This window comes from Microcebus murinus, chromosome 15, assembly GCF_040939455.1.
Source record: "Microcebus murinus isolate Inina chromosome 15, M.murinus_Inina_mat1.0, whole genome shotgun sequence".
Lineage (NCBI taxonomy): Eukaryota > Metazoa > Chordata > Mammalia > Primates > Cheirogaleidae > Microcebus > Microcebus murinus.
This window is the reverse complement of record NC_134118.1, coordinates 63,308,219-63,334,225: the sequence shown is the minus strand read 5'-3', so window position 1 is coordinate 63,334,225 and position 26,007 is coordinate 63,308,219. Positions and strand designations below refer to the sequence as shown.

Genomic DNA, 26,007 nt, shown 5'->3' with positions numbered 1-26,007 from the left:
CCAGGCATTTCTCACAGTTTCTGCCAAATTAAAAATGTCTTAACCCTGCACTGGCCAGTGACTCTTCTCACAGCAATGGCAATGCTACCGCAGGTCTTCCACCAGAGGGAGAAGGAAAGCCAAAAACATCACGCGAATCTACTGCGAAAAGTTAAATTCTACTCATTGGTATGTGATTAGCTGAGGTGAAATATTTAGGTACCCTGACCTTCTAAATAAAGTAGATTTTCTCAGCAGTGGTTCAGTCATTCTATATTTATATTTTGGCACAAATTATGACATAGCTTTTACATATTTTAAGAGTTTCACATTAACGAATCCAAGAACTTGTCTAAAACAAAACAAAGAACTACAACCCCACAAATAACAAAAAAGCTCTGACTCCAGCCAGGGCTTTATTTGAAAGGACACACATTCTCCTCCTTGTGGCCATCCTGGGAAGTGGGAAAGGTGGGAAAGGTCTTTCATCTCTACTTCTAAAGCAGTAAAAAGAGGGAATTCTGGGCTTCACAATGTTCTTCTGTGTATCTGCTGAATAATCTATACTGAAAAGTAACTCTGACTTAGGTAGGGAACGCAGGCAACCACAAAGCAAAAGCGAGTGTAGGTGACGTGTCAAAGCATCAACGAGAACATGGCTTCATCTTTTCAACACCTCACCTTTTTTTTGCTAACCTTGAAAAGAGATTAAGAAGGGAAAGAAAGGAGGGCAGGAGCAATAAGAAAGAATCTTCCAGCCGGGCGCGGTGGCTCACACCTGTAATCCCAGCACTCTGGGAGGCCGAGGCGGGCGGATTGCTCAAAGTCAGGAGTTCGAAACCAGCCTGAGCAAGAGCGAGACCCCGTCTCTACTATAAATAGAAAGAAATTAATTGACCAACTAAAAATATATAGAAAAAATTAGCCGGGCATGGTGGCGCATGCCTGTAGTCCCAGCTAGTCGGGAGGCTGAGGCAGCAGGATTGCTTGAGCCCAGGAGTTTGAGGTTGCTGTGAGCTAGGCTGACGCCAGGGCACTCACTCTAGCCTGGGAAACAAAGCGAGACTCTGTCTCAAAAAAAAGAAAAAAGAAAGAATCTTCCTAAAAGGGTCTTCGGGCTTCCCCATGCCAGCCGACTCAAGAAGCCCTCACTACCTGCGTTCCGGTGAGTCACACACAGCCTGGGCACTCAGCAAGTCACTCAGACGCCCCTCTTGAATGTTCTTGTTCCTTCACATCTTGTCCTACATTCTGCAGCCACGTTATTCCAGCAAGTTTCTGCTCTGTCTAGCCCTCTTCTCTTTGAAGTCCCAAAGTCCCTTCCAGCAGCTTGAGGATGTGTTCTAAGTTCCAGATACGCTACCAGTGAAATCCTTCCTTCTTTAACATTTGTTCAGCAACTCTCATCCCCGCTGGAGTATAACCCCAGTGAGCATAGGGGCTCGGCGCTGTCTTTTTCCACTCATGGAATGAATCCCCTGGGACCACCACAGAGCCTAGCACAGGGTAGGAGCTCGCTGTACGTTCCAGAATGATCTTCTGCGACTGCGGGTAGCCACTCAGCCAGTTCCACCTCATCTGTCCCTGTGCCCTACGTTTTGGCCTATACCTCTGCTTACTATCAACAACTGCTGGTTTTTTTAGCGCACTGGTGTTTGTAACGTACCCTCATAACCAAATATGTGATTGTGACTGTGAGCAATACCATATCCAGTGGGGCTTAACTAACCTGGGGGAGGCAGAGGAAACCCAGGGGGCAGAGGGGACCTTCACTTACCGCCACTTCCACCGACTGCATGGAGAGGTCACATGGCGGCTTCAGGGCTTTGGGTCTCGTGGCGTACCAGAAAGTGGTGAGTGCTGCAAAAGCCCCGAAGCCCATAAGCGTGTTGGTTGGAAGAGTGCGCACGTATTGTCGGAAGTCAACCAGCTCTGGCATTCGAAAATACCGGAACAACTCGTGGGCTTGCATTGTCCTGTGTTGGTGGTTTTCTAAGCTGGATTCTGTCGGAAGAGAAAAATGTGTTCATTCCAGGGAGGCAGGACTTCTCTCCAGAATTCCCGGAGGCCGACCACTCTAGGCATTAAACCCACAGTCTAATGCTCCAGGCCTCTTCCTGGCTGTCAAATGTCATTTTTATAAAAACATTTTAGGAATTCATTTTCATTCAATTTCTCTATTATCTCGTGTTAAAAAAACAAAAACAAAAACATTATCTTCCTTTCATTAACCACATTAAAAAGATTTTATCCACAAAGAATTCTTCCCATAAAATGCTCAAATAAGCAGGTATAAGTTTCTATTTTCCTCTCTGATATTGTATCTTTGTTTTCTTCCACCTAATCAAACACACTCGACTCTCATTATCAAGGCTAATGAAGAGATGAGTGAAAAGGAACAACAAGCCCAAACCACCTGAGAGCCATCAGTGTCTATTTCTTCCAACAGATCTTAGAACAAGTTCCCAAACTGGTTAAACAGACCGATCTAAATTTCACCTTCCTGTACGCTTCACCATCAGAAAAGTGGCAATATAAATGCTGGGAAACCTGTAGTTGGCTATTTTGATAAGATCAATTTCTTTCACATTGCCCAAGATATTACAGCTAAAAGAAACGAATAAATAAATCAGTGTGCATAAACTTTAAACCAACCACCAGATGTCTAGAGAGAGATTATAGCACAAGTATGTGAAAGAAAGTATAGAATAGTATTAGACTCCAGAGCCAAACTCTGCCTCCCCAGCTTATGAGCTGTATGATTTCAGACAAATTACTTCACCTTTCTGTGCCTCAGTTTCCTTATATATAAGTAGAGATGAAAATAGTACCTAACTCATGGGGCTTTTATGACTGCTAAGTGATTCTCATAAAGAGGTTTGGTTGGTGCCACACACCAGAAAGTGCTCAAAAATGTTACATATTATTATTAATTTCCTCTATCAATGCTCTGTGATTAGCCCTGAGTACAGAACAGTGAGGTAACCAGGTAATAAATAATAATGTTTGCCTACAAGCAGTTTGCAAACAAAATTAAGAAGCAAAAACACACAGAAAAAATTAGATTAATACCCTGATACACATACATCAAAGCCCCAAATAGAATGTTACAATTCATATATATGTCAGCCTAAAAAAATAAATGTGCACTACAGATATAATCAATACGAATAATTCTAATTAGAAAATTATTAATGAATAACTGCTCTAAAGTTTAGCAGTAAAGGGAAGGAAATAATAGTAAATGATATGAAAGCCTTTTCTCAAAAATTCCCTGGCAATGCAACAAATATTAACATTTGAATATAAGGTCAGATGGTATTTGTGAGCTATTTACTATAACATTCTTTTTAATGTCTAGGTCACAAAGCTGAAAATAATTTTTTTTTCAAATATAGAAATCCCCTGTTTAAATTTAAATCTATGCTATTAAATAGTTTTTCACAAAGTAGCAGAATATCAAGCTGTTTCATTGGTCACCAACAGTACAGGAACCAACTTAATGTATTTGCTCAGCGCATTCAGTCTCTGCTATAATGGGTCTGTGTACGTGCATGTATATACACACATACATACACACACACACACACAAGAAACTTCAGGGTTTACCATGACAGCAAAAACAGTACAGATAAGCAAACTTCTTCAGGCCATAATTCTGGAGAGAAAGTACCAGCCCTTGAAAACCACTCACCATCTGTGCCACCAACAGCTGACTGTGGGGTGACACACCACTGCAGAAACAGAAAAGGCGGTGAGGGTGGGGGTGAGGAGGGGTTAGAAGGGCTCAGCTGGTGCTTACCCGCCTGCCAAGGTCTCTCGGGGCATGAGTCACATGCGAGTCCTACGCTGCTGCCCACTGGGCTAAAGGTAACTAGCAGACACAATCCATACTTGACTTCTCAGGAGAGCAGAGGTGGAGGATGGGCCAATGGCAAGCCAGGAGCAGAGTCACCCCACCGCACCACCCATGGGCAGGGACAGGCAGCAGCGGGTGTCGCTGCCTGGGCCAGTTCTGAAAACAGACACTGTTTTCTTTCTGCTCAGCTTCCCAAAAAGAAGAGACAATGGGCATATTTTTTTCGAACCATTGAAATGAAGGATCGGATGGATGTTGGATGGTATGTCTAACCAACCGAAGACATACCGAGAAAGAGACAGATTGCCAAGAGCAGCAGCAGGTTTACTCTAGACGGGTTCAAAGGAATCGAGCTACTCCCCTAAGTGCACATATGTGAGCACCTGGTGCACGAGCACCTGGTGCACGACGGGCACCGTGCTGGGGGCTGGGAAGACAGTGCTGACGGCCCGGTCCACGCTTTCAGCGGGCTGACCGTCTCATGGGGAGAGACCACATTGAACAGCATCTGAGAGGCATTGGGGACGTCCTCTCGGACCAGCATAAGTAAGTGGACAGATCATGTCCGGGTTCAACTGGCACTGAGAGGTAAAATTTCACAGATGGTATTACAACTCTACAAATGCAAAGCAACCTTACCAACAAAATGCATAAACTTGCCCTCAAATCCGCCCACCTTCTAGCTGTCTTCATTACCCTACAACACTCGAGTCTAAACAGGAATTACCCACCCCTTACACACACTCCCATGCTCTTCTCCCTTCTCTTCCCAAGGTCCCTGAAGCAGTTGCCATAAAACCTAGACTATGTGAATTTACAGGGGCTATTCCACAGAATCACATCCCTGAGTAAGAATATTAAATAAAAACATAAAAACTATATATGTCTATAAAAACACAGTCATACACAGGTGATGCATTAGTCTATTTTAAGCATCAGGAGTACCCAAGCTATAGATTGCATTATACTAAGAAAGTTTAAAAACTCAAGGAAACAATTTAAAAAAAAAAAAAAAAACTTCAGAAAATTATAGATTTAGTAGCATAAATGCAAGAGTATTTTATTAGAATACTAATCTGTATTGCTAAGGATTTAAATCTAGCCAAATTCCTATATTTAGTGGGTGATAATGATGAGCTATAGTGGTTTAACTCATATCTCTTAGCTGGCAACCAGGTAACAAGCTTAAAAGCAACTTCGCTTAGCAAATTGGTTAACCCCATACATAGGAAAACCATAGTCTAGGCATAAAGAACTAAGACAACATCTCATTTAGATTCATGTAAAGAACATCTCTTTTTTTTTTTTTTTTTTGAGACAGTCTCACTTTGTTGCCCAGGCTAGAGTGAGTGCCGTGGCGTCAGCCTAGCTCACAGCAACCTCAAACTCCTGGGCTCGAGTGATCCTTCTGCCTCAGCCTCCCGGGTAGCTGGGACTACAGGCATGCGCCACCATGCCCGGCTAATTTTTATATATATATATCAGTTGGCCAATTAATTTCTTTCTATTTATAGTAGAGACGGGGTCTCGCTCTTGCTCAGGCTGGTTTTGAACTCCTGACCTTGAGCAATCCACCCGCCTCGGCCTCCCAAGAGCTAGGATTACAGGCGTGAGCCACAGCGCCCGGCCAAGAACATCTCTTAAACATGAAACTTATAGCAGTATAAATCTTTTCCCTTCTATTTAACTGCTATTAGGGAAAAGGTACTTGAAGTATTTAAAAATGGAGGCAAAATTAGACGCAATAAATAGTCTTTCAATGCTGTATGTGAACATAAAAACAGCATGCTTTAAGATTCAATCCTAACAGGTCTCTAAGTATTAAGACTCCTGTACTTGCTAAACAATGGTTAAAACTCAGAGACACATTTTATTCTTATTCCAATACCATTCTAGTTGGAATTTTTTTTTTATTCTTTCAAAATCTAACTTCCACATCATCATCTAAGGAAGTTTATAGCATGGGCACATAAATCATGCTGCTGTGTGCTAAGAATATGATTCAATTAGCTGAAAAGCTCAAGAAGCCAGTGTTTCTCAGTGGGGAACACACCAGGCCACCAACAGCTGGCTTCTCCTTCCTCTACAGCTATTCCAGTGCACCCTTCCTATTCACACTTCCAAAAAGTGGGTTTGCTCAGCTGGGTTTCTGCAATTTGCTACAAAGCTGGAGTCTAAAACCACAGAATGACAAGGGATTTAACAACGGCCAGAGAAACCTGGCGCAAGCCCATTGTAAAGAACCAGCGCAAAGGATGCCTTTAAATAGAACCGGGTAGAAACAGAGGGAGCAAGGCAGTGTGGTAGAACCTGGATTGCAAGGCTGTCAGAAAACCGAAATCCTGGTAGCTGTCTACCTAATCTTTGTACAGAAGAGCTAAAAATGCAAATAGCATTTATTTAGTATTTTGGAAAGGCTTTCACATCCTGTGTCTTATCTAAACACCTCAATAGCAAAATGATGATAAGGAAACCAAGACTAGAGACTTAAAAGGCTTCCCCAAGGAAGGTGTCCCCAAGTTTGTCATGAATGGGACACCAACCTGACTCTAAATCCAATCTACACAAATGATTCTTAATTGTGCTAAGCCAGTGACCTTCTCTCCTGAAAATACTACACATAATCATCTATGCAAAGGGCTCACAAGTCCCCTTTCGCCCGACCGAGTTAGGAAACACGAGGCCAGGTTTCTAAGGGTCCTTCCTGTGCTAACACTCCAAGGTATTGAGAGCTCTGCACCTGAAATCCACCTAAACTCTCGTACCTTACATAAACCATAGCATTTATCCTATCACCCTGGCCTCTGAACATGTGGGTTCAAGGCCCACTGTATGCAAAGGTCCACCTCTTCCAATTTTGTTTGCACCGTGAAAAAAGCAGTTCAGAGCCAAAAGTGACTCATAAGGGCATCACTCTCTAAGGACACACACACCTCTTACGTTTCTGCAAACTTTTACTTACATTAGCATTTTGTTCTCTTCATGCCTTCTATAAATCAAAAAACAGGTGACCTGGATGTTTCTCTCCCTCTGAAGTTCCTCAAGCTTTCATCAAGATGAATAACAACAGTTGGATGGAATACTTCACTAGGAATGCAGCCCTCAAACAAGCCCACATAAATAGTACCCTTGCCCTGGCAGCAGCAAATTAAGAAATCCTGACATCTTTCCTCACTGCAGTGAGCCAAGCTGGCAAGATGCTGTCATGCCATGCCCCACCTCCTCCCCTTGTACAATAGGCTATTTACAGAAGGCTGAAAGCTCCCCCTTTGTCCTGTACTAGCTGGGCAGAGCTCAGGCCTCCGGGAGGAACAAGAGAGCAGCAGACAGACCATTTGCTGTTCTTTCAGTTCGCCACTCCAAAACCATTGGATTCATGCTCCTTAACCCTGGCTGGCAAATTACCTAAGGCTAGATTTGCTTAAGCCATCGCCTCTTGAACCAAAAGAGCAGTTGGGCCGTCCCTAGAGAGAGGGAGGTACAGAAGCTCCAAAGAGATGCCCGCATCTCCTAGTCAGAGAGGAAAGCAGAGGTCGCTGTCCAAACCCCACCCCATGGAATCCCTGTCTGTGGTCGCTGCCCTTGGCCCTTCTCTTCCCTCTGAGCACGAGAAGGACAAAGACCATGTGGGCAACTTTGGGATCTCACGCACAAATAAGCAAGTGGGTCCACGGGGAATTAATTATTACCATCCACTGCCTTGGGGCTTTTCTATCCCAACTAAGTCTAATAAACCTTAAACCCATTTAACTTTCATTAGAGTGATCTTATGGGTTACCCATTCAATTTCCAAGAGGATTTAAAAAGGGGAAACAAAGCAGAGATGCCTCAGTTTTATAAGCTTCATTTACTAAATACTCGACTTGAATGTTTCTAAACTTAAACCCTCCCTGCCCCTCCCCTCTAAAGTCATCAGAGAAAGAGTAAGACACACAGCTTTTAGAAACAAGTATAAAGCTATACTAATTTTTAATCACTAAGATTAGGGGTGTACTTCACCCATTCACTCTAGCCACAAGTCACAACTATCACATATGCTACCCTCCCACGTCCAACCCCCAAAATTAAGAGATCCCAAACATAATGTGTCCAACTGACCAGATAAATTTTTAGGGATATAGATGAAATGGTTAAATATCTATTACACTTCCAGCAAGCAGTTTCTATATCCATTAAACTATATATATATATATATACACACACATACACACACACACATACACACATATAATTATGTTGCATGACAAATTAAATTACTTTTAAAATACTGTTTAAACTCAAATTTCATTAATATTTTATTCAAATTCTTTGAACATGCATCTTCAAATAGGGTCTTAGGCATTTCTAAAGCCATCTTTTGAGGCATGTAACAGTTTTCTGTGGCATATCTGCACATTCTTCCCTTCTATTAAGTTGTTTAAGTTGAAGCATTTTTTGAAATCACATCTGTGCTCCTAGTGAAAAAATTCTCTCAAGTCACAAGAACACATTTGAATATTAGGTCAGTAAAAAATGTTGTCCTACAGGTCCACGTTCATATAACTAAACCTCATACTTTACTGCTTTTTTTTAAAAGTTTTTTACAATCATAACCAATGCTTGCCTCTGTAAGGTCAAACACTAAGAAATAATTACCCAGCTAGTATTAAATGTCATTGCCTTAGAAAAAGTCAAATTCACTTAGTTGACCTTTACAAAGAATCGACCCTGGGATTGGCAGAGATGACCTCAGGACAAGGTGCCTTTTCTACCTGATGTTATTCCAAATACAGTGGCTGAGATAGTGTCCCATAATATGAGAGCCTTGATAAGGCTTTGATAGGAAGACTGAAGGAGGGTTTTGCAGAAACCCTCTCCTTATATTGGGGCATATCAATGAATTGCTGCATATTCAGGTGGGGGTGCAGACTTGGAGGCTTGGAAGTAAAATATGTAACACAAATATATACACAAAATAGTGTATAACATGGAGGCAATAAGTGCAAAAGAAATTACAAAAGGAAAGGAAACATAACGATCTCAGGGAGAAGGCACAGCTGAGCTGGTCCTCAAATAACAAGTATCATTTAGCAGATGAACTACACTTCAGGCTGGAAGGACACAAACTAGACTACTAGAAGCAGCTCCCAACTCCAGTGCTCACATTTTTGGCTTTTTTTTTTTTTTTTGAGACAAAGTCTCACTCTGTTGCCCAGGCTAGAGTACCGTGGCATCAGCCTAGCTCACAGCAACCTCAAACTCCTGGGCTCAAGCGATCCTATTGCCTCAGCCTCCCGAGTAGCTGGGACTACAGGCATGTGCCACCATGCCCGGCTAATATATCTATATCTATCTATATCTATATTTTTTTTAGTTTACCAATTAATTTCTTTCTATTTTTAGTAGAGACGGGGTCTCGCTCTCACTCTTGCTCAGGTTGGTTTCGAACTCCTGACCTTGAGCGATCCGCCCACCTCGGCCTCCCAGAGTGCTAGGATTACAGGTGTGAGCCATCGTGCTGGGCCACATTTTTGGCAAATTAATCTAGAACAAATGGTAGAGTAAAATGAGATAGGAGGGGGGCAAAAAGACGTTCAGGGAAATTAGTTCAGCTATGATTTCTTAAAGAGCCACTGTATGTTAAGCACTCACCATGTGTCAGGCACTGTGCTAAGCAATTGCACACACGATTAAGTGCAGTCTTCATAACAGTCCTTACCATGTGGGGTTGTTATTGCTTTCCATGCAAAGATCAGGAAACTATGCACAGGAGAAAGTGTCCTGCCCTTGCTCTGCACCGGAACAGGGCTAGAGCCCAGCTCTGAAGCCAATGCTTATGGACCTTCAGGGGCAAGTGCTGCAACCCAGGATGCGAGGGGTGATTCAAACCTAGACAGTAGGCAATGCTGATAATGACAAAAGCCATGATACACCATGCTTTAAAAAGCCAGGTTCTGAACCCAAATGTCCATCAACAGATGAAGGGATAAGCCAGATGTGGTACATGCAAACAACAGAATATTATTCAACCTTTAACAAGAAGGAAATTTAGATACATGCCATAACATGGATGAACCTTGAAAACATTATCACAAGTGTAATAAGCCACACATAAAAGGACAAATATCATATGATCGCACTTATGTGAGGTACCCAGAATCAGCAAATTCAAAGAGAGGGAAAGTAGAACAGAGGTTACCAGGGGCTGGGGTTGGGGAGCAGGGAGGAGTGAGAGTTATTGCTTAAGAGGTGCAGAGTGTCAGTTTGGGATGATGAAAAATTCTGGACGTAGATACTAGCAATGGTTATACAACATTGTGAATGCACTTAATGCCGTTGTGCAACTATGCACTGATGTATGTATGTTTAAAATGATAAACTTTATGCTATATATATTTTATAATAAAAAATTTTTTTAATCCATGTTTAAAAGCCAGAAATTGATAACTAAGTGGATACAAATGGAAAAAAAGAGAAGTAATTGTGAGCCTGAGTGAATGAACAGTGAAGATAATGCATGGGGAGGGTGAGACAGGAAGGTGGTTTGAGAGCTGCCAGCCCAACTCTCCAGGGTCCTCCAGGCCTAGAGAAGGTTCATGTTCCAGAAGGTTCCATGGCCATCCCACTCAGCACTTCTCTGGGCAGGCTACCCTGCCGGCCCTCTGCCTTGGCACAGGCATCCTAGCGCATGCTACCTTGATTCCCTGATTCCCTGGGCACTTGGCCCTGCCCGCCCCATACCCACTGTCCTCGAGAAAGTCTTTCCATGACCCGGCCTGTGCTGTGTCCCCCTCACTGCGCCCTTTGCCTACCAAGCTCTTCCTAAGCCAAATTCTATCCAAATAGGCCAGAAGCCACTTTCTCAATAAATTCTTACACAATCCCCTCAGTGAGAAGTGATCAGTCTGTCCTCTGAACTCCAGGAGCACTTTATTTGCGCCCAGTGGTACTCAGCACCTCCTACTTTATACTTATGGTAGGTGGGACTTAGTACCTGTGTAGATGCTTCTCTCCCTCCGGGGCCAGGGATGCCTCCTATCCACCTTTATGTGCCCTTGGTGCCTAAGTCAGTGCCTGGCCCAGAGCAGGTGCTTCACAGATATCTGCAGAGTCACGAATGACCATCTGTGATGCTGACCATTTCTCTGCCGCAAGCCCCCGGAGGACGTATTTATAGAACAGGGACTCTCCAAAAAGAAACAGGGTATTCAAAGCATTTTCAAACTTCAATATTCTCCTTCTTCTACCCCCCACGGAGATGCTCTGAGTCAGTGTACCAGGAGCTAGTAAAGAGCATCTCCCAGGTGATTTGGAGAAAAAAAAGAAAAAGTTACAAGCCACCAATTTAAAGGCTACATAAGAATATCCTCTTGCCTTTATCCCCATGATGTTCTATATTTCTCAAATTGTTTCACTTATGTATAATGTCATCTCAAGAACCCTGTCAACTCTAAGGACAAGGGTTCTCTCTTTCCCTTAGAAGAGATTCAGATACACATCTAGACATGCGACTACTGATTGGTTTAAAACGAATCGAGCCACCCTTGTGGAGGGGAAGCGACCAGTCGAGTACCTTTCTTCGGTAGAACAGCAGATGCCAGAAGGAGTCAAGCCCAAAGCCCCACACCAGGGCTGGCCACCAACCTCTGTGAGTTTTCTACGACAGGAGAGAGAATCCTCCAAACTAGAGAAACAGACCAGGTTTCTTTCTTTTTTTTTTTTTTTTTATTTCGGCATATTATGGGGGTACAGATTTTAAGGTTTCAATAAATGCCCTTCCCCCCCTCAGACCAGGTTTCTTCTAGCACAAGAGCCAGAGTAGCATGTGAGGACTCTAGCGAGGGGAACGCTCACAGAAACGCCGAGAGAGCTGGGTGGGCAGCCGTCTGCGATGTGAGGAATGCTGGCAATGGGAGCTGCCCAGCACTCTGCAGAGCATGTGTGCCCATGCACGTGCGCACAAACACACACACACACACACACACACACACACACACACACACACGGCTCCTCCCTTCTCTCTTCACACACAAAGACCCCTCCTGTATGTCTACCTCGGAAAATGATGACTATGGATAGGACGGCTGATGCAGATACCCAGGTCATGTCAGAGCCCCCGTGCAGGCCAGCAAGGTTAAACTTCAGTGATAGATATTTCAGAGGGAAAGTTTCCAACCAAAAACATTCCTAAGAGAAGCAAGGTTATTCCATATGTCTTCCAATACTGACTGACTACTGCGAAGCAATTTCTGTAGCCATGTTGTGACAGGGCAGGAAGTCTCCCGGTAAGACCTGGAGAAGGCGGCAGGCTTAGACCGACAGCTAGCCTCAGTCCACAGCTGTGGCTGCTGGAGACAAGAAGATCTGCCAGGCTGACCCAACCCTTCTGGGAGGAGAAAGACAGAAGAGGTTCTGCAGATGATGTGCCTTCCCAAAAAGGCACATTATTTCAATGACATTCAGCACACGAAGAACCCTAATTATGTCCACAAGGCTGCATGTTGAAGAACACAACATGATGTTCCAAGGGTATCAGGGAAGAAAAAAAAAATGACTTTTGCCACTGAAATAATCCAGAACAGACTCCCCAGCTTCCTGGACTGGGATGAATCACAAAATAAGCCCTAAAGCGAGAGCCCTGATGTCCTTCCGCAACAGCCAGAGCTGGGCCCGAGCTTGGCAGAGCTCTTCTTAACTGTGGGCCTCGGGGTGGGCAGTAGGGTCCATTTGTTTGGAAAACTGTACACAGAGAAAGAAGGTACTTAAGTCCTGGGGTCCTCTCAGGTGCCTTGTACAAAGCCAGTATGTTCCCACCTACCCACAGTGACTATGGAAATACTCAGGACAGAAACATGGAAAGAACCCTAGACTAGAATACAAAAAATGAGCACATTCCAGGTACTAGCTGAGCCAGTGATGCAAAACCTGGCAGTGTGGGCTTCAGAGGGGACAGAGAGTGGGAACATAGGAAAGCCACACCCCCTTCTATCAAGAACACCAACATTACGTAAGAGAAGGCCAAAGAGGGTCGGGTAACCCTGGCACCCAGGACCAGATAACCAGGATTCCACCTACAGCCACAGACTCCAGGTAACAGAGACACATGAAGAAAATAACCAATGTTAAAACCCATCAATTCTGTGTAGTGAGCCTATGGCTATTTATTATTATTTTATTATTCTTTAAACTTTGCTATATTTATTTCCAAATTTTTTTATTGTGGCAAAATTCATATAACATAAAATTTGCCAGAGTAGTATTTTTTTTTTTTTTAAGTTTATGAAGATAAAAACTATATGGCTGGGTTGGGTCAGTTAATTTCCTCTTGTATTTATGTATTTCCCACCTGTTCCACAAAGGATTTAGTCAAGTCCCTTTCTTCTGTCCTTGTAACAGAATGACAGATGGGATATAAACCCCTCCCAGAAAATACACATCCAAGCTTTCACCGTCTGCCTGGGTTGGGCCCTGGCTTGGCCACCAACCAACCATGTGAGCAACTTCCACATGAGCGTCCCTTAGAAAAAGGTCCCACTGCAAATACACAAGCAATACTCTGAGGATCACAGGGGTATAAAAACTCTCCTTAGTCCCTTGCAAACAGAAGGCTCTCACCACGAGGATAAAGAACTGACGATGTTTTCCCCGCCCCGAGCAAGTTTAGGAGAGCATCGCAGACAAGTACACCTGCAAGAGCTGACCAAACTACAGCAGACAGGCCGTGATAATCACAGAAGTAAGTGGCAGGGGCCTGGTGCTCCAGGCCTCCAGAGGAGGGAGGAAACACCACGCATGGGCTGGAGACGAAGGTAAAGCTGTCCAGGCAGCTGAGGGTGGAACCTGGCCAAGTCTGAACAGGCAGAGACAGGTGGGGGTGGGGAAACACCAGCAAAAGCCAGACAGCGCTTGGAGCTCGGGGGCAGGGAGGGGGCCGAGCAGGAGCAGCAGGTGGATTGGGGAGCAGCAGTGTCATGAAGCAGCCGCCAGAAAGACTGCTCTCTCCCAGGACAGCATTCCTGACAACAGGCTGAGAAACAGCTGGCCGCAGGAGGCACGCCCTCACCCCTCATCCAGCCGTGTCCAGTTCATGGGGCCTTCCAGTCCCAGGCCAGGGCCTGGGCCCAGAGTGGGAGACCAGGAAGAGCAAGACCCAGTCCTTGTCCTCAAGGAGTGCACACCAGCCCGCAGCTCACAGAGGTCACAGCTATCAAATATCAGTGACCTGGATAAGGCTAAAGAGGACGCAGGTTGGGTAGAGTTACTTACACCTCTTAAAATAGATCGAGGTTTCAGAGTGACTGATAAACCAGAGAGATGCTTTAGTAGAACAGGGGTGAGAAGAAGACAGAACACGAAGACCTCTACCCAGGCAGAGGAAGCCCAGCCTCTCACAAGTCTAGAGAAATCCACTTCTGAGTTCAGTTTTTACAGATGTCAACGGGTACCCGCTGTTACTTTAAAAAGCAGAGATGAATGGAATCCACGAGGTATTTGTAAGCTGTGAGGTTGCTCAGGACTGAACAGAGCCTGTACAGAACGCGGACCCTGTTCCAACCTCTACATCGTGCCAGTTACCTGGTGCTGGAGCAAGCAACATGTGAAATAGAGAAAAGGTGAACCAGGATTTAGCTGATTGCACGTGGAGGGAGTAGAGAGGTATTGGTGACAACCACGGGACGTGAGCTAAAATTACACAAAGAGCTCGAGTAACTATAAGAGGAGGCGATTGGCCCCGGGGAAGCTAAAATCAAAACAAATCTAACAAGTTGCAGAAGATTATAGAATAATGACCCAGTGTTTAAAAGAGACAAAGAAAGAAAAAGAGACCATCCAGTCTGGCCATTACCTACTTGGGATAGGTGACACTAGTTTTGGGTCTCTATAATCCCTGTATGTTTTGTTTAAATGTTTATTATGAAAATTTCCAAATCCATTCAAAAGTAGACAGAGTAATAAAATAAAATTATCATATACTCATTATCCCATCATCAGCTGCAATAACGATCAACAGTTTGCTAATATTGTCTCATTAGATCTATTTCTTTTTTTTTTTTTTTTGAGACAGAGTCTCACTCTGTTGCCTGGGCTAGAGTGCCGTGGCGTCAGCCTAGCTTACAGCAACCTCAAATTCCTGGGATCAAGCAATCCTACTGCTTCAGCCTCCCAGGTGGCTGGGACTACAGGCATGCGCCACCATGCCCGGCTAAATATATATATATATATATATATATATATATATATATATACACATATATATATAATATACATATATACACATATATATAATATATATATATACACATATATATATAATATATTAGCAACTAAATATATATTTAGTTGTCCAGCTAATTTCTTTCTACTTTTTTAGTAGAGATAGGGTTTCGCTCTTGCTCAGGCTGGTCTCAAACTCCTGAGCTCAAACGATCCTCCCGCCTCAGCCTCCCAGATGCTAGGATTATAGGCATGAGCCACCATGCCCCGTCTAGAGCCATTTTTAAAAAATGATTTTAAAGCACATCCCAAACACCCTATCATTCCAGTGACACTTCTGAGGCCCCCACAGCTCTATGATTCTACAGTATTAGGAAGTCATTGGCAGGACAGCAAAACTACCTAGCACATACACTGCATCCTGCCAACTGCCCAAAGGTTTAAAAAACAGAAGCTAACTTAAATATTGACTTGAAGCATCAAACTCAGCATAATATTTATCATGCAGGGGAAAAGGTCCATGGTCATGTCTGCAATCCCAGCACTTTGGGAGGCCAAGCAGTAGGACTGCTTGAGGCCAGGAGTTCAAGACCAGCTTGAGCAACATACTGAGACCTTGTCTCCACAGAATTTTTTTAAAAAATCAGCCAGGTATGGTGGCATGCACCTATAGTCCCAGCTACATAGGAGGCTGAAGCAGGAGGATCACTTGAGCCCAGGAGTTTGAGGTGGCAGTGAGCTATGATGATACACTGCACTCTAGCCTGGGCAACAGAGTGAGACTCTGTCTTAAAAAAAAAAAAAAAAAAAAAAGAGAGAGCAAGAGAGAGAAAGAAAAAATAAAGATGTTCCATATATTCAGTTTGCAAACATTCATTGAGACCCACTATATACCAATCACAGCTCTAGCCTCAGGGGACACAAAAGTGAGCAAGAAAGAAAATAAATAAGATACCTATCCTAATGAGGCTTCCACATTGTCAGGTTTGGGAACCAAAGCCAAAACATACCTTAGATTTAACCTGGCTCGCCTGAAATCACAACCTAGTTTTAGAGAACAATCGGTTTCTATCCCCCTTTAATTGACAAATAGAGTTCCCTCCTTTTTAAAAATGGCATTCAGAGATCTCTGGCCATACTGGTAGTAGAGAAGGAGTTGACTTTCTGGTTCTCCAAACTTCTGGTAATGCGTCCCAGTAATAAATGCATCCCTAATATGTAAATGTTTTTGTTTATAAACTATATACATGTAGACTCTACAAATATATTTTTTTAATTTATTCAGGATATTATGGGGGTACAAACATTTTGGTTACATTTTGGTTACAATAATCTGCCTCGCCCAAGCCTGGGTTACAAGTGTGTCCCTCCCCCATATGGTGCATTCCGCAAGAAGGAAAAAAAAATAAATCTCTATAGATATCCTAATATTTCAATTCTGCACCCTAACGGATGGTCTAGCCACCCCCTATCCAGGGCACAGGTACCCCATGTTAGAGACTACCCCCATCTCCTGAGTAGTAGAGAGTTTCAACCAGTTCCCTCCTGCGGGCAACAATAAATGAAGCTGCTAACTGAAGCCACGCTGCAAAGCGTGCCACACCTAGCAGGCAGAGTGGCAGTGTCTGCCAAAGCCTGCAAAAGAGACTGTCACCAAGGAGGGAGACAAAGACATTCAGCATCACCTGGTGACAGAAAGCAGCATGTCAGAGAAGGCAGGACACCATTGGTGACCGTCACCTGGCCCCGTGTAAAAGGCCAAGTGGACCAGACCACTTTTCTGGAGGAAAGAGAATCAAGGGGCCACGCCAGGCACAGGGAAGTCTGTCCCAGGCACCTGCAGCTTCAGCCTCAACTACAAGGGCCAAGGCTCTTCACCTTGCCTGAACTCCAGAGAGGTCCTGGCATCAGTTTATCTCTGACTCATGTCAGGAGAGGAAACAGACCCTCTGGATCTCGGTTCTGTCCACTGTGAGGCGCCCGGGGGGACTGCCTGATAGACAAGGTTCCTGCTAGCTCCATGTTCTGGGACACCTCGCAATCTTGCCCAAGGCACAATGTGAGTAATTGTCCGACAGAAGAAACAAAGAGCTATTTGACCATTTTCCTAGTGGCACAGAAACAAGAGACGATTTTAAAGTAGGAATACCAGGTAAACGAAGCCTGTAATACAGTTATGTAAGCTTATCTGGGACTTGACACTAATCTCCTTCCCTCCCACACCCTGCAAAGCTCACAGCCACCTGCTTCTCAAACATAACTGAAACTACACTGAAAGCAGTACCGCAAATGTACCCCCAAACACAGAGTTCACCCCAATGAAAGCACAGGTTTTGGTCTAGAGATTTTCAATGTCTTGATCTTAGCTATAAGACCTAAGCGTTGCACACTATCAAAACAGACAAATCAGGAACATTACAATGTACATTCTTGCCAGGGACCCCTTCTACAAGACATTTGACCATCTGGCGTCTGCTGGTCTCAATCATCAGATAATTCTACGTGCTTATAGCAGTAAGGCCCTATGTTACTTGCTGCTGAAAATACAGAAATGACAATGACTAGGTCTCCTACTTAGAGCTTAGAGTACAACTGAAGTGTCCACCTGAGAAAGCAAGATACATGCATGTGAACAGACACATGTGTGACAAAGGCAGGGATGCTAGTCAAAACATTTAATAAGCAGTATGGCCAGGCACTGACCAGTCCGAAGAGACACAGGCCAACGTTCCAGAACAGGGTTCAGAAGAGCCTCTGCTGGCCCTTCAGTTTCTGGTTTCGGGGTGGGCACTTGGAGTAGCAGCTATTTCCTAACCAGTATGGGAGTATTTCAATATCTTAACCACCAGTATGGTTGCTGGTGCATCCAGCTGAGTGACTGTGAGCGCAGGGTTCCAATGAGTGACGTGGAGTCTGAGGAAGGGGAGTGTCACTGCGGACAGGTGCCTCTGAGGAGCAGCACTCTCCGGGGTAAGGAGCGGCATCCGGATGGGCAGGCAGAGGTGGGCATGCAGGGGCTGGGCGGCCCCTCCAGGACACAGAGAGCTCAGGCGGGCAGATGAGAGAGCTCATGTACAGAGCGGCAGGCGCACAGGCCCACTACTCCTGTGCCACGAGAGCTGACTCTCCAGGAGCCCCTGTGTGTGGTGCTCTGGAAAAGGCGTGGGACACAGCAGGTTTGGAACCAGGCTGTAGAAGCTCCCCACAGGCATTCGAAGTCCACACTGGAGCTGACAGACTCTGGATCAGGGTGGTGATACTTAGAATGTAAGGAAGAAATGGGTGTATGTTGGGCCACACTGGACAGAGAGTGGGTCAGAATAAGCGGAACCCACGGACTGAGTGGATTTCAGGGCAGAAATCAAGGACAACCCTGAGGTCCAGCCAGTCCCTGAACAGGAACAGGGCCCAGGAACAAACTCCACCTGTGTCCGTGGCCAGAGAGGAAGGCAGGTTGTGCAAGCTCAGCTATGTCGCCTCCTCTCCCTGCACCGTCATTACGATGTTGGCAAAGTGAGCAAGCTCATTTCAGTGTTCTGGGGAGCCCAGGGTTTGTTCTGAGCTGCCCCAGAGGCAACAAGGGGATAGAGCAAGCACTTCAGCCACCGCAGCCCTGCTTTTATGCAGTTCCTGTCTTGGGGTTCTGCCTAAAACTTCACTGGGAAAACAGCCCACAGGCGATGCTACTATGCATTCAAACACTGAAAATTCACAATTCTATTCTCTGGTCTATTGAAAGATTTCAACATGATCTAGAACGTGCTGAGAAGGTCTGTATCTGGTAACAAATACCCCAAGACACACAGCAGGAAGCAAAGCTACGTGCCACAGTGGGACCAATCGCTTACGTAAGTGACCACCACTCCACCATCTCTGCAGAGCCTGGGTCCCTGTTCCCACCAGAATGAGGTCTCTCCCGCCCCCACACTTGATGAGTTAATCACGTGTCTCGGTGGTTCTCTAGTCTTATAAGACAAACTTCCAGAACAGGAAAAGCCTTTTATTTTTTAATTCTCTAGAAAGTCATAGCTGTGTAGCAAGTGACCTTCTCACTCCCTGAACCAAGCTGAATCAAAATTTGTCATCTCTTCCGGCACCCTAATGGTACAAAGAGACAATTCAAGGCAGAGTGTAAATGAGGTGGGGAAACATCAAGCAGGAATGACACAGAAGGGGCCCAGCTCTGCCTGTCTTGCCACCAAGTAGATAACCTGGAACTTCCCAGGCCCTCCTGGACTGAGAGCCCTTCTAGCTCTGGAGGGGTGGTAGAGCCAAGCAATTTGCTTTGCAGGCCCTGAGACCAGACTGTCTGGGTTCAAATCCTGGTGTGAGCAGCTTAATCTCTGCACCTGTTCTTCTATCTTTTGTACAATACAGATAGTAGCAGGAACTACCTCCCAGCGTTGTTGGGGGAATTAATGACTTAACACATGGGCAGCACTGACAACAGTGAGTACCTGGCTCCGTTAGCTACTACCATCCCTGTCTTGTTCCTGAACCTGGCTGTACCCAGGCTGTGGCCACCAACTCTGTCAGCTACCACAGCCCAGCTTCACGGCTGACACCTTAGCCTTAAGGGAGAGGCTAGTTTCTGTGGCTACTTCCTCTTGGCTCTGCTTATTGAAGGGATAAATAGTGTTCAGAGTATTTCAGCCTTATTTATCTAGATATCTCTCCCACAACAAACCTAAGAAAGTGCCAATTTCTAAAGCAGCCAAAACTGTGCTAATGGATAGATCATACATTTACCAGAAGTCCCTCCCAAAATGAGGAAATGTCCTTCCTAAAAGTCAAGCCACATTTCCTCCTCTGATGCCCTTACTTCTTTCAATTTATCTTTTTAAACCATGAAATCCCTATTTCAACAGCTTAATCAGGCTACATGAACACAAGAGTTCGTTAAAACTCTTTCATTAATAAAGATAATTTTCAAGTCATTATCAATTTCAAGCAATATAAAGCAGAACATGCCCTAACTTCTTTTTTAAAAAGATATATTGAAATAGATAACAAAGCTTGGTAAACTGTTCTGAAATAAAATATTTGTTCCTAAATATCCAGCAACAGAGGAGAAGTAACTAACCTGCAGTATATCCCATTAACACATAATGCAGTCATCTTCAAAACTTGTTTTGTTTTTGAGACAGAGTTTTGCTCTGTTGCCTGGGCTAAAGTGCCGTGATGTCAGCCTAGCGCACAGCAACCTCAAACTCCTGGGCTCAAGCGATCCTCCCACCTCAGCCTCCCAGATTGCTAGGATTACAAGCATGAGCTACCATCCCTGGCCCAAACTTGTTTTTTGAAGAATATGTAACAATATGGGGAAAAGTTCACAATATAACGTAGGCAATTAAAGTTAAAATGTCAAATCTTTATCTTTAATGTAAATGTATGCTTAAATTTCTTTTTAATTTTAGAAAGAAAAGACTAGAAGGAAATATGCCAAAATGTCAGTAGTATTTAATCTCTGGACAACGTCAATTTTTATACTTTCCAAATTTTCTACAATAAGCTTACCTTACTATTATAATATGAAAAAATAAATAAATATAGCTTTTCTGGGGCAAATGGTTTTGATTTAGATATTAGCCAGCTTTCAAATTTTTATTCAAAACTTGAAGACCAGCAAAGAATTCATGAAGAGCATTAGTCCAGGCACCTATGTGGAGCCACCGGTTTTGAAATGTCAGATTTAGGAGACAGGACACTTGCCTCCAGACGAATATATCCTTCTGAGGCAGGCAGCCCAGGAACAGGGCCCTCACTCACCTCCACTGAGTTTTTGTCCAAAAGCGACACCCTCCAAGCCAGCCAAACTTCAAGGAGGGCCCCAGCGTATGGCGCCCTCCTCTGATGATTTCTCGAAGGTTACAAATGAACAGATACTGTGTTGTTTGTAATACAGTCAGGAACTTGAAAATGTTAGGGTGTAAAAAGCAGAAAAATTAACATAACTCAGTGACAGTTCTTCTTGTCACTATTATGTATCGCCCCAGACTTACACAAACTAAAATTTCTTATGAGTTGACATTCAGCATTTATGTATAATAAAATGACAATCTCAGAGTTGCTGCCACAAACACTGGTAAAACTGCCTCTGCCTTCTAGTTGATACGGTCCAGCTACTGCTCCAAGGCTTGTGCTTCTTTAAAAGTTCTCAGAAGCCCCTTGAAGTACCAGCAGGTTGAAACTCAAACTCAACCACTGGCAGCTTCAGATCAGCTCTGTTCACTGAGAATTCTTCTCCAGGCAAGAATGTCATAGGCACTTCATGACCCTGGCGTGTTTGTCTGCTACCAAGTTGCACTGACAACCTTCAATAAAAACTCAGGCACCTTAATCTATCTCCTGACTGACTACTGCCTGTCAGAGAGTAAGGCTTCTTAAGAAGGCTTTAGGATACCAACAGCTTTGAGCTGTCTGTCTTAAAGGAAATTCTTTTCTATTTTGTAGCATAGGAACATACACATTGCATCATCCAAACAAGACTGTCCATAAAATATTATTCATGGGTTCTAACTTAACAGAGTTTGGTTACAAGATACAATAAATGCAAAGGCATAATGGATATCTGTTTTAAATGGTAAACTTGCAAAATAAATTTAACTGACCTTAAAAACTAAACATTCCTCTAAGGTTATTGAGTATAAACACCTAGGAATAACTAGTATTCCTATAGTCTTGCTCTTTCCAGAAAAGTAAAAGTGAAACAAAGAGAGGGGGAAAAATACCTACTTAATATAACAAGACAACCTGACCTTTTCTCAAGCCCAAACATACAATCATTTTCCACAAGATTAAGACCTAGACATTAAGCATGACACTGTGGCATGCTGGTGCACTTCTACTTATCCTCAAACTCACTCAAAAGTAGAGGTAGCTATGAAAACTCTGCCCTGATTGTACAGACACCTGTCCCTACCTGCATTTGCCACCTGTATCTACCTCTTAAGTGTCAAAAATTTAAAAGCCCAGATTTCTTTTTAGTCAGGCTGCCTGCAATAATAATAAAAAATAATGCCAAAATAGGAACACCTGAGACAGGAAGGAAATATGTCAAAATGTTTATAATCATGGGGCAAGGGTAATTGTTTTTATAAAAAGGTATTCTCTATTTACAGTAAATTCGGAAGTCCTTAATATGGCTATATTATTCTAACGGGGGGAGGAGGAGAGGTATAAGGTGTGCTGCTGTTAATGATTTTCTTTTTCTAGGCACCGAATTTTAGCTCATGAAAGATTTCAGTCTAATGCGGTCTTTTCACAAATAAGGAGGCAGTCTTAGACTAGGAAGGTGTTTTCCGAGCTGAGCCAGAACAAGAAAGAATGTCTCCCGAGAAACCTGGTCCTGTTTGTTTTCCACTGTCCCACACTGCACCGTCTGGCTCCAAACGCAGGGTGAGCAACTATTCTTAAAAAGCTCCACCTTCGCAAGCCGACCCAGCGCAGACCCTCAATTCGAACTTTTACGTTTTAGCCAATCTAACCTGCCACATCCACTTGAAAAACAAACAAAAAAAAACCCCAGAAAAAAACAAAAAAACCACAGAATCAACCAGAAGTTTTTGGTTGAAATTTTTGCTTGCGTTAAGCCAATAATTGTTTTCTTTGGGATAATCACAGGTTAAATTGTGAAATGTGAGTCAGAAACTGCGCGATTTCACCAGTTTCTCCCATGCTCATTGCAGGTCAATAAATAAAAGGAAGAGTAGTGACAGTGGTACAGGCAGTGGGACTTCAGATACACCTGCACCAGGAAGAAGCTTAAAAGTCTTAACCAGGGCACTAGAGGGCACGTCTATAATGGTCATTCTTAATAAGCTCCATAACCTTGAAATTGGGCGGAGTGGGGAGGGGGGTTGCAAGCCCTGAGACACACGCTGATTAGGAGGAGGTCTGTCTCTAGGTCCTAACCCACGTGTTCATTCAAGTCGTCTACCACCACTCTCTGTCTACACCGCAAGGTGACAGACATCATCTTTGCTTCTCGGTTTCAAAAAATGCCAGCGCTCCTTAATCTACGACTGCTTCCTCCGTCGCGCGCAGAGGCCGTGGGCTCTCCTCCGGAGACACCGCGAGAACGTCTCCGCACGCGGCCGGCTTCGGTGCCGCGGGTGACCCTCCCGCCAGCGCTCTGCGCAGGGCCCGGCACGGCTGTGCGCGCCCAGCCCGCTCCGCCCGGCCAGGTGCGAGCGCTCCCCGCAAGCCCCGAGGCAGGAGGGACGCCCGCGCCCGCGAGGCCAGAGCCACCGGCCCGCGGGACCTCTGCGCATCTGACGCCCGGCGTCCGGCTGCTCCGCCAGGCCGGCCCGCCGCCACACAAACAAGGGGCCGGTCCCGCGGCGCGCGTCACCGGCCCGGTCGCGCACCAGCCCGGCGCCCTCATCCTGGCGCCCGCATCCCGGCGCCCGCATCCCGGCGCCCGCATCCAGGCTCAGGCACAGGAAGCTGCGGCGGCCCGGAGGCCTCCAGCTGCTGAAGGAAGCCGGGCCGCAGACCCGAGGCCGGAAAGGCGGCACGTCTCCCCAGCCAGGCGGTGCGCCTGCCTCCGCCGCGGCCGCCGCCTCCGGGCTCGGCCTGCCGGGCAGCCTGAGCCCCGCGCGTCGGCCGAGCCCGGGGCACCGCAACGGGGACAGGCGCGGGCGCGGCAGACGCACTCACCTCCTCAGCTGGCCCGGCCGATCCGTCGCCGGCTGTCACTGCAGCCCACTCCTTGCCCCGCGCCGGCTCCGGATGCTATTTAAGGCGCTGCCACCGCTACCCGCTGGCTGCGCCCCCGCCGCTGCCGCGGCTGAGCCAGGCTCTCTGGTGCGCTCGCCGCGCCGCCCCGCCCCGCCCGCGGCCCCGCCCCTCCGACCCCCTCCGGCCCGTCCTGCCCCTCCGGCCCCGCCCCTCAGTCGTCCCCCCCGGGGCCCCGCCCCTCCTGCCCCTCCTGCCCCTCCTGCCCCTCCTGCCCCTCCTGCCCCGCCCCTCCTGCCCCCTCCGACCCCCTCCCCGCCCCTCCTGCCCCGCCCCTCCAAGCCCCCTCCGACCCCCTCCCCGCCCCTCCTGCCCCGCCCCTCCTGCCCCTCCTGCCCCTCCTCGCCCCTCCTGCCCCTCCCCGCCCCTCCTGCCCCGCCCCTCCTGCCCCTCCTGCCCATCCTGCCCCGCCCCTCCGACCCCCTCCGGCCCGGCCTGCCCCTGTGGCCCCGCCCCTCCGACCCCCCCGCCCCTCCCCTCCTGCCCGTTCGACCCCTTCCTCTCCTCAGGCCCCGCCCCTCCTGCCCGTCCTGCCCCGCCCCTCGGACCCCTCCTCCCCTCCGGCCCCGCCCCTCCCGCCCCTCCTGCCCTGCCCCGGGCCCCGCCCCGCCGTGCGCCTACGGCCCTTCGGGTCTGGGCGCGCGTGTGGCCGGCGGGTGTCTGGCGGACGCAGCGGCAGGCGTCCGAGCTGCCCTCTCATTTCGTAATGAACCCGAGGAAGGACAAAGGGCAAAATTGTAGTGCCTCAACTCAGAAGCCCCGCGAACCCGGGGGCCCGCAGTGCCTTGGGGGACAGGAGGCGCCCTTGCGCTTGCACCAGCCTGCACCACGTGCTTTGCCGCCTACTTGGTGAGGGGCCTTGATGGCCAAAGAGTTTTCCTTTCTGTTTTTCTTTGGCACCGACTTACATGCCCCCCCTTTCAACTCGATTTCACCGCGGTCCCCATATGGGGTTTCGACACAGTCCCTGGCCGGAAAGACTCTTCTCTGGCCTTCTGCAATGAGCTGGACGCAAAGCAACCCTGGACAAATCAGGCCCGGGTGCAGTTAGAGCAGAAGCGGACTAGACGTTGTCCATGGGCAGTAGTCTCCTGCCAAGTGCGTGGGGCCTGTGTGCCCTGCTCAGCCTCGGCTGTGAGGTTTGGAGGGCTCCGCATCCTGCGATGCCCACGTGGGGGCTGTCGGGGCCAGTGTAATTGTTTTCAAGATCACATCCAAGTGCTACTCTTCTTTCAGCACCGGAGGCCTGCCAGCGTCCCCAACCTCTAATAACAGGGGTCCCAGTTGCAGCGGTGTTTGCTGGCAGGGCTGTTACCTAGCACTGCTTTGAGTTTGAAGAATGATTATTGTAATAGACGCCTTTGGTAACAATAGACACTGTTTACTGAGTGCTTGATACTGGGCACTGCTGTAAACTCTTCACACTCATTATTCTATTTAATCTTCACTAGAACCCTGTGAGGTAGGTGCTATCATTACTCCCCTTTTACAGAAGGGGAAAGGAAGTTTCCTTAAGAGGAAACTTAAGCAGGAAGGTTAAAAAAAGCTGGTGAGGCAATACTGCCCTTGGAATTCAGCCTGCCCCCAGAGCACGTGCATAAAGACCCCCACGGACTATGGACTATACTCAGGCTCACACTCCGTGAAACAGCACGTGTTCACTCCAGGCCTGAAGCACACTCAAGCTGACTCCAGCAAATAGTTATCTTCAGGACTTTCGTTGGGTGTCTCTCGCTTTTCTGGAACACCCGAAGGTGGCCGCGGTGTTCGTTCCCTCCCACAGAGTGCAGGACACAGTGGGACAGTGATAGGGAGGGCAACTCACACCAACAGCCTCTGTCACAGCTCCCTTCTCCCAGATCCCCGTCTAGAGCTGCATCTTCCAGATCTAGACCCTCCCATTTCAAAGGAAAAAAAAAATATCCACAGCTCTTTTTACTGGTCTCCTCTTGGCTGATACCCGGTTTCTCTCTCCAGGTCTCTCTCCCCACCCATGATTTCATCATCATAGCCTCTCCTTTCTCCTCCTGCTTCTCCAACCACTCTCGGCACCAGTGCGCCCTCAGGTACTTCCCAAGTTCTGTGGTGTATTAGTTTTCAAGGGGTGCTGTAAAGTACTACAAACTAGGCGGCTTCAACAACAGCAGCTTACTGTCTCTGGAGAGCAGGAGTATGAAAGCAAGGTGTTGTCAAGCTTCCCTCTGAGGGCTGTGAGGGAAGGACCGGCCCCAGACCTC

At 46.4% G+C, this 26,007-nt stretch overlaps 1 protein-coding gene across 7 annotated transcripts in view; it reads right to left on the bottom strand.

Moving 5' to 3' along the window:
- ACSL1 (acyl-CoA synthetase long chain family member 1) overlaps positions 1-23,833 on the bottom strand; it is a 69,275-nt gene extending 45,442 nt beyond the window's left edge. For 2 of the 7 annotated variants that reach the window (XM_012784942.3, XM_012784941.3), the window contains exons 1-2: positions 23,693-23,833; positions 1,757-1,983 (exon numbers count right to left, since the gene is read on the bottom strand). In XM_012784942.3, coding sequence (XP_012640396.1) covers positions 1,757-1,951 — 195 coding nt within the window. In that variant the 5' untranslated portion in view covers positions 1,952-1,983; positions 23,693-23,833. Of the gene's footprint in view, positions 1-1,756; positions 1,984-3,673; positions 3,724-3,781; positions 3,803-6,800; positions 7,042-23,692 lie in introns of those variants that run through there. The other 5 variants (XM_076010681.1, XM_012784944.3, XM_012784945.3 and 2 more) reach the window with 4 other exon arrangements.
- Between the last annotated feature and the right edge of the window lie 2,174 nt (positions 23,834-26,007).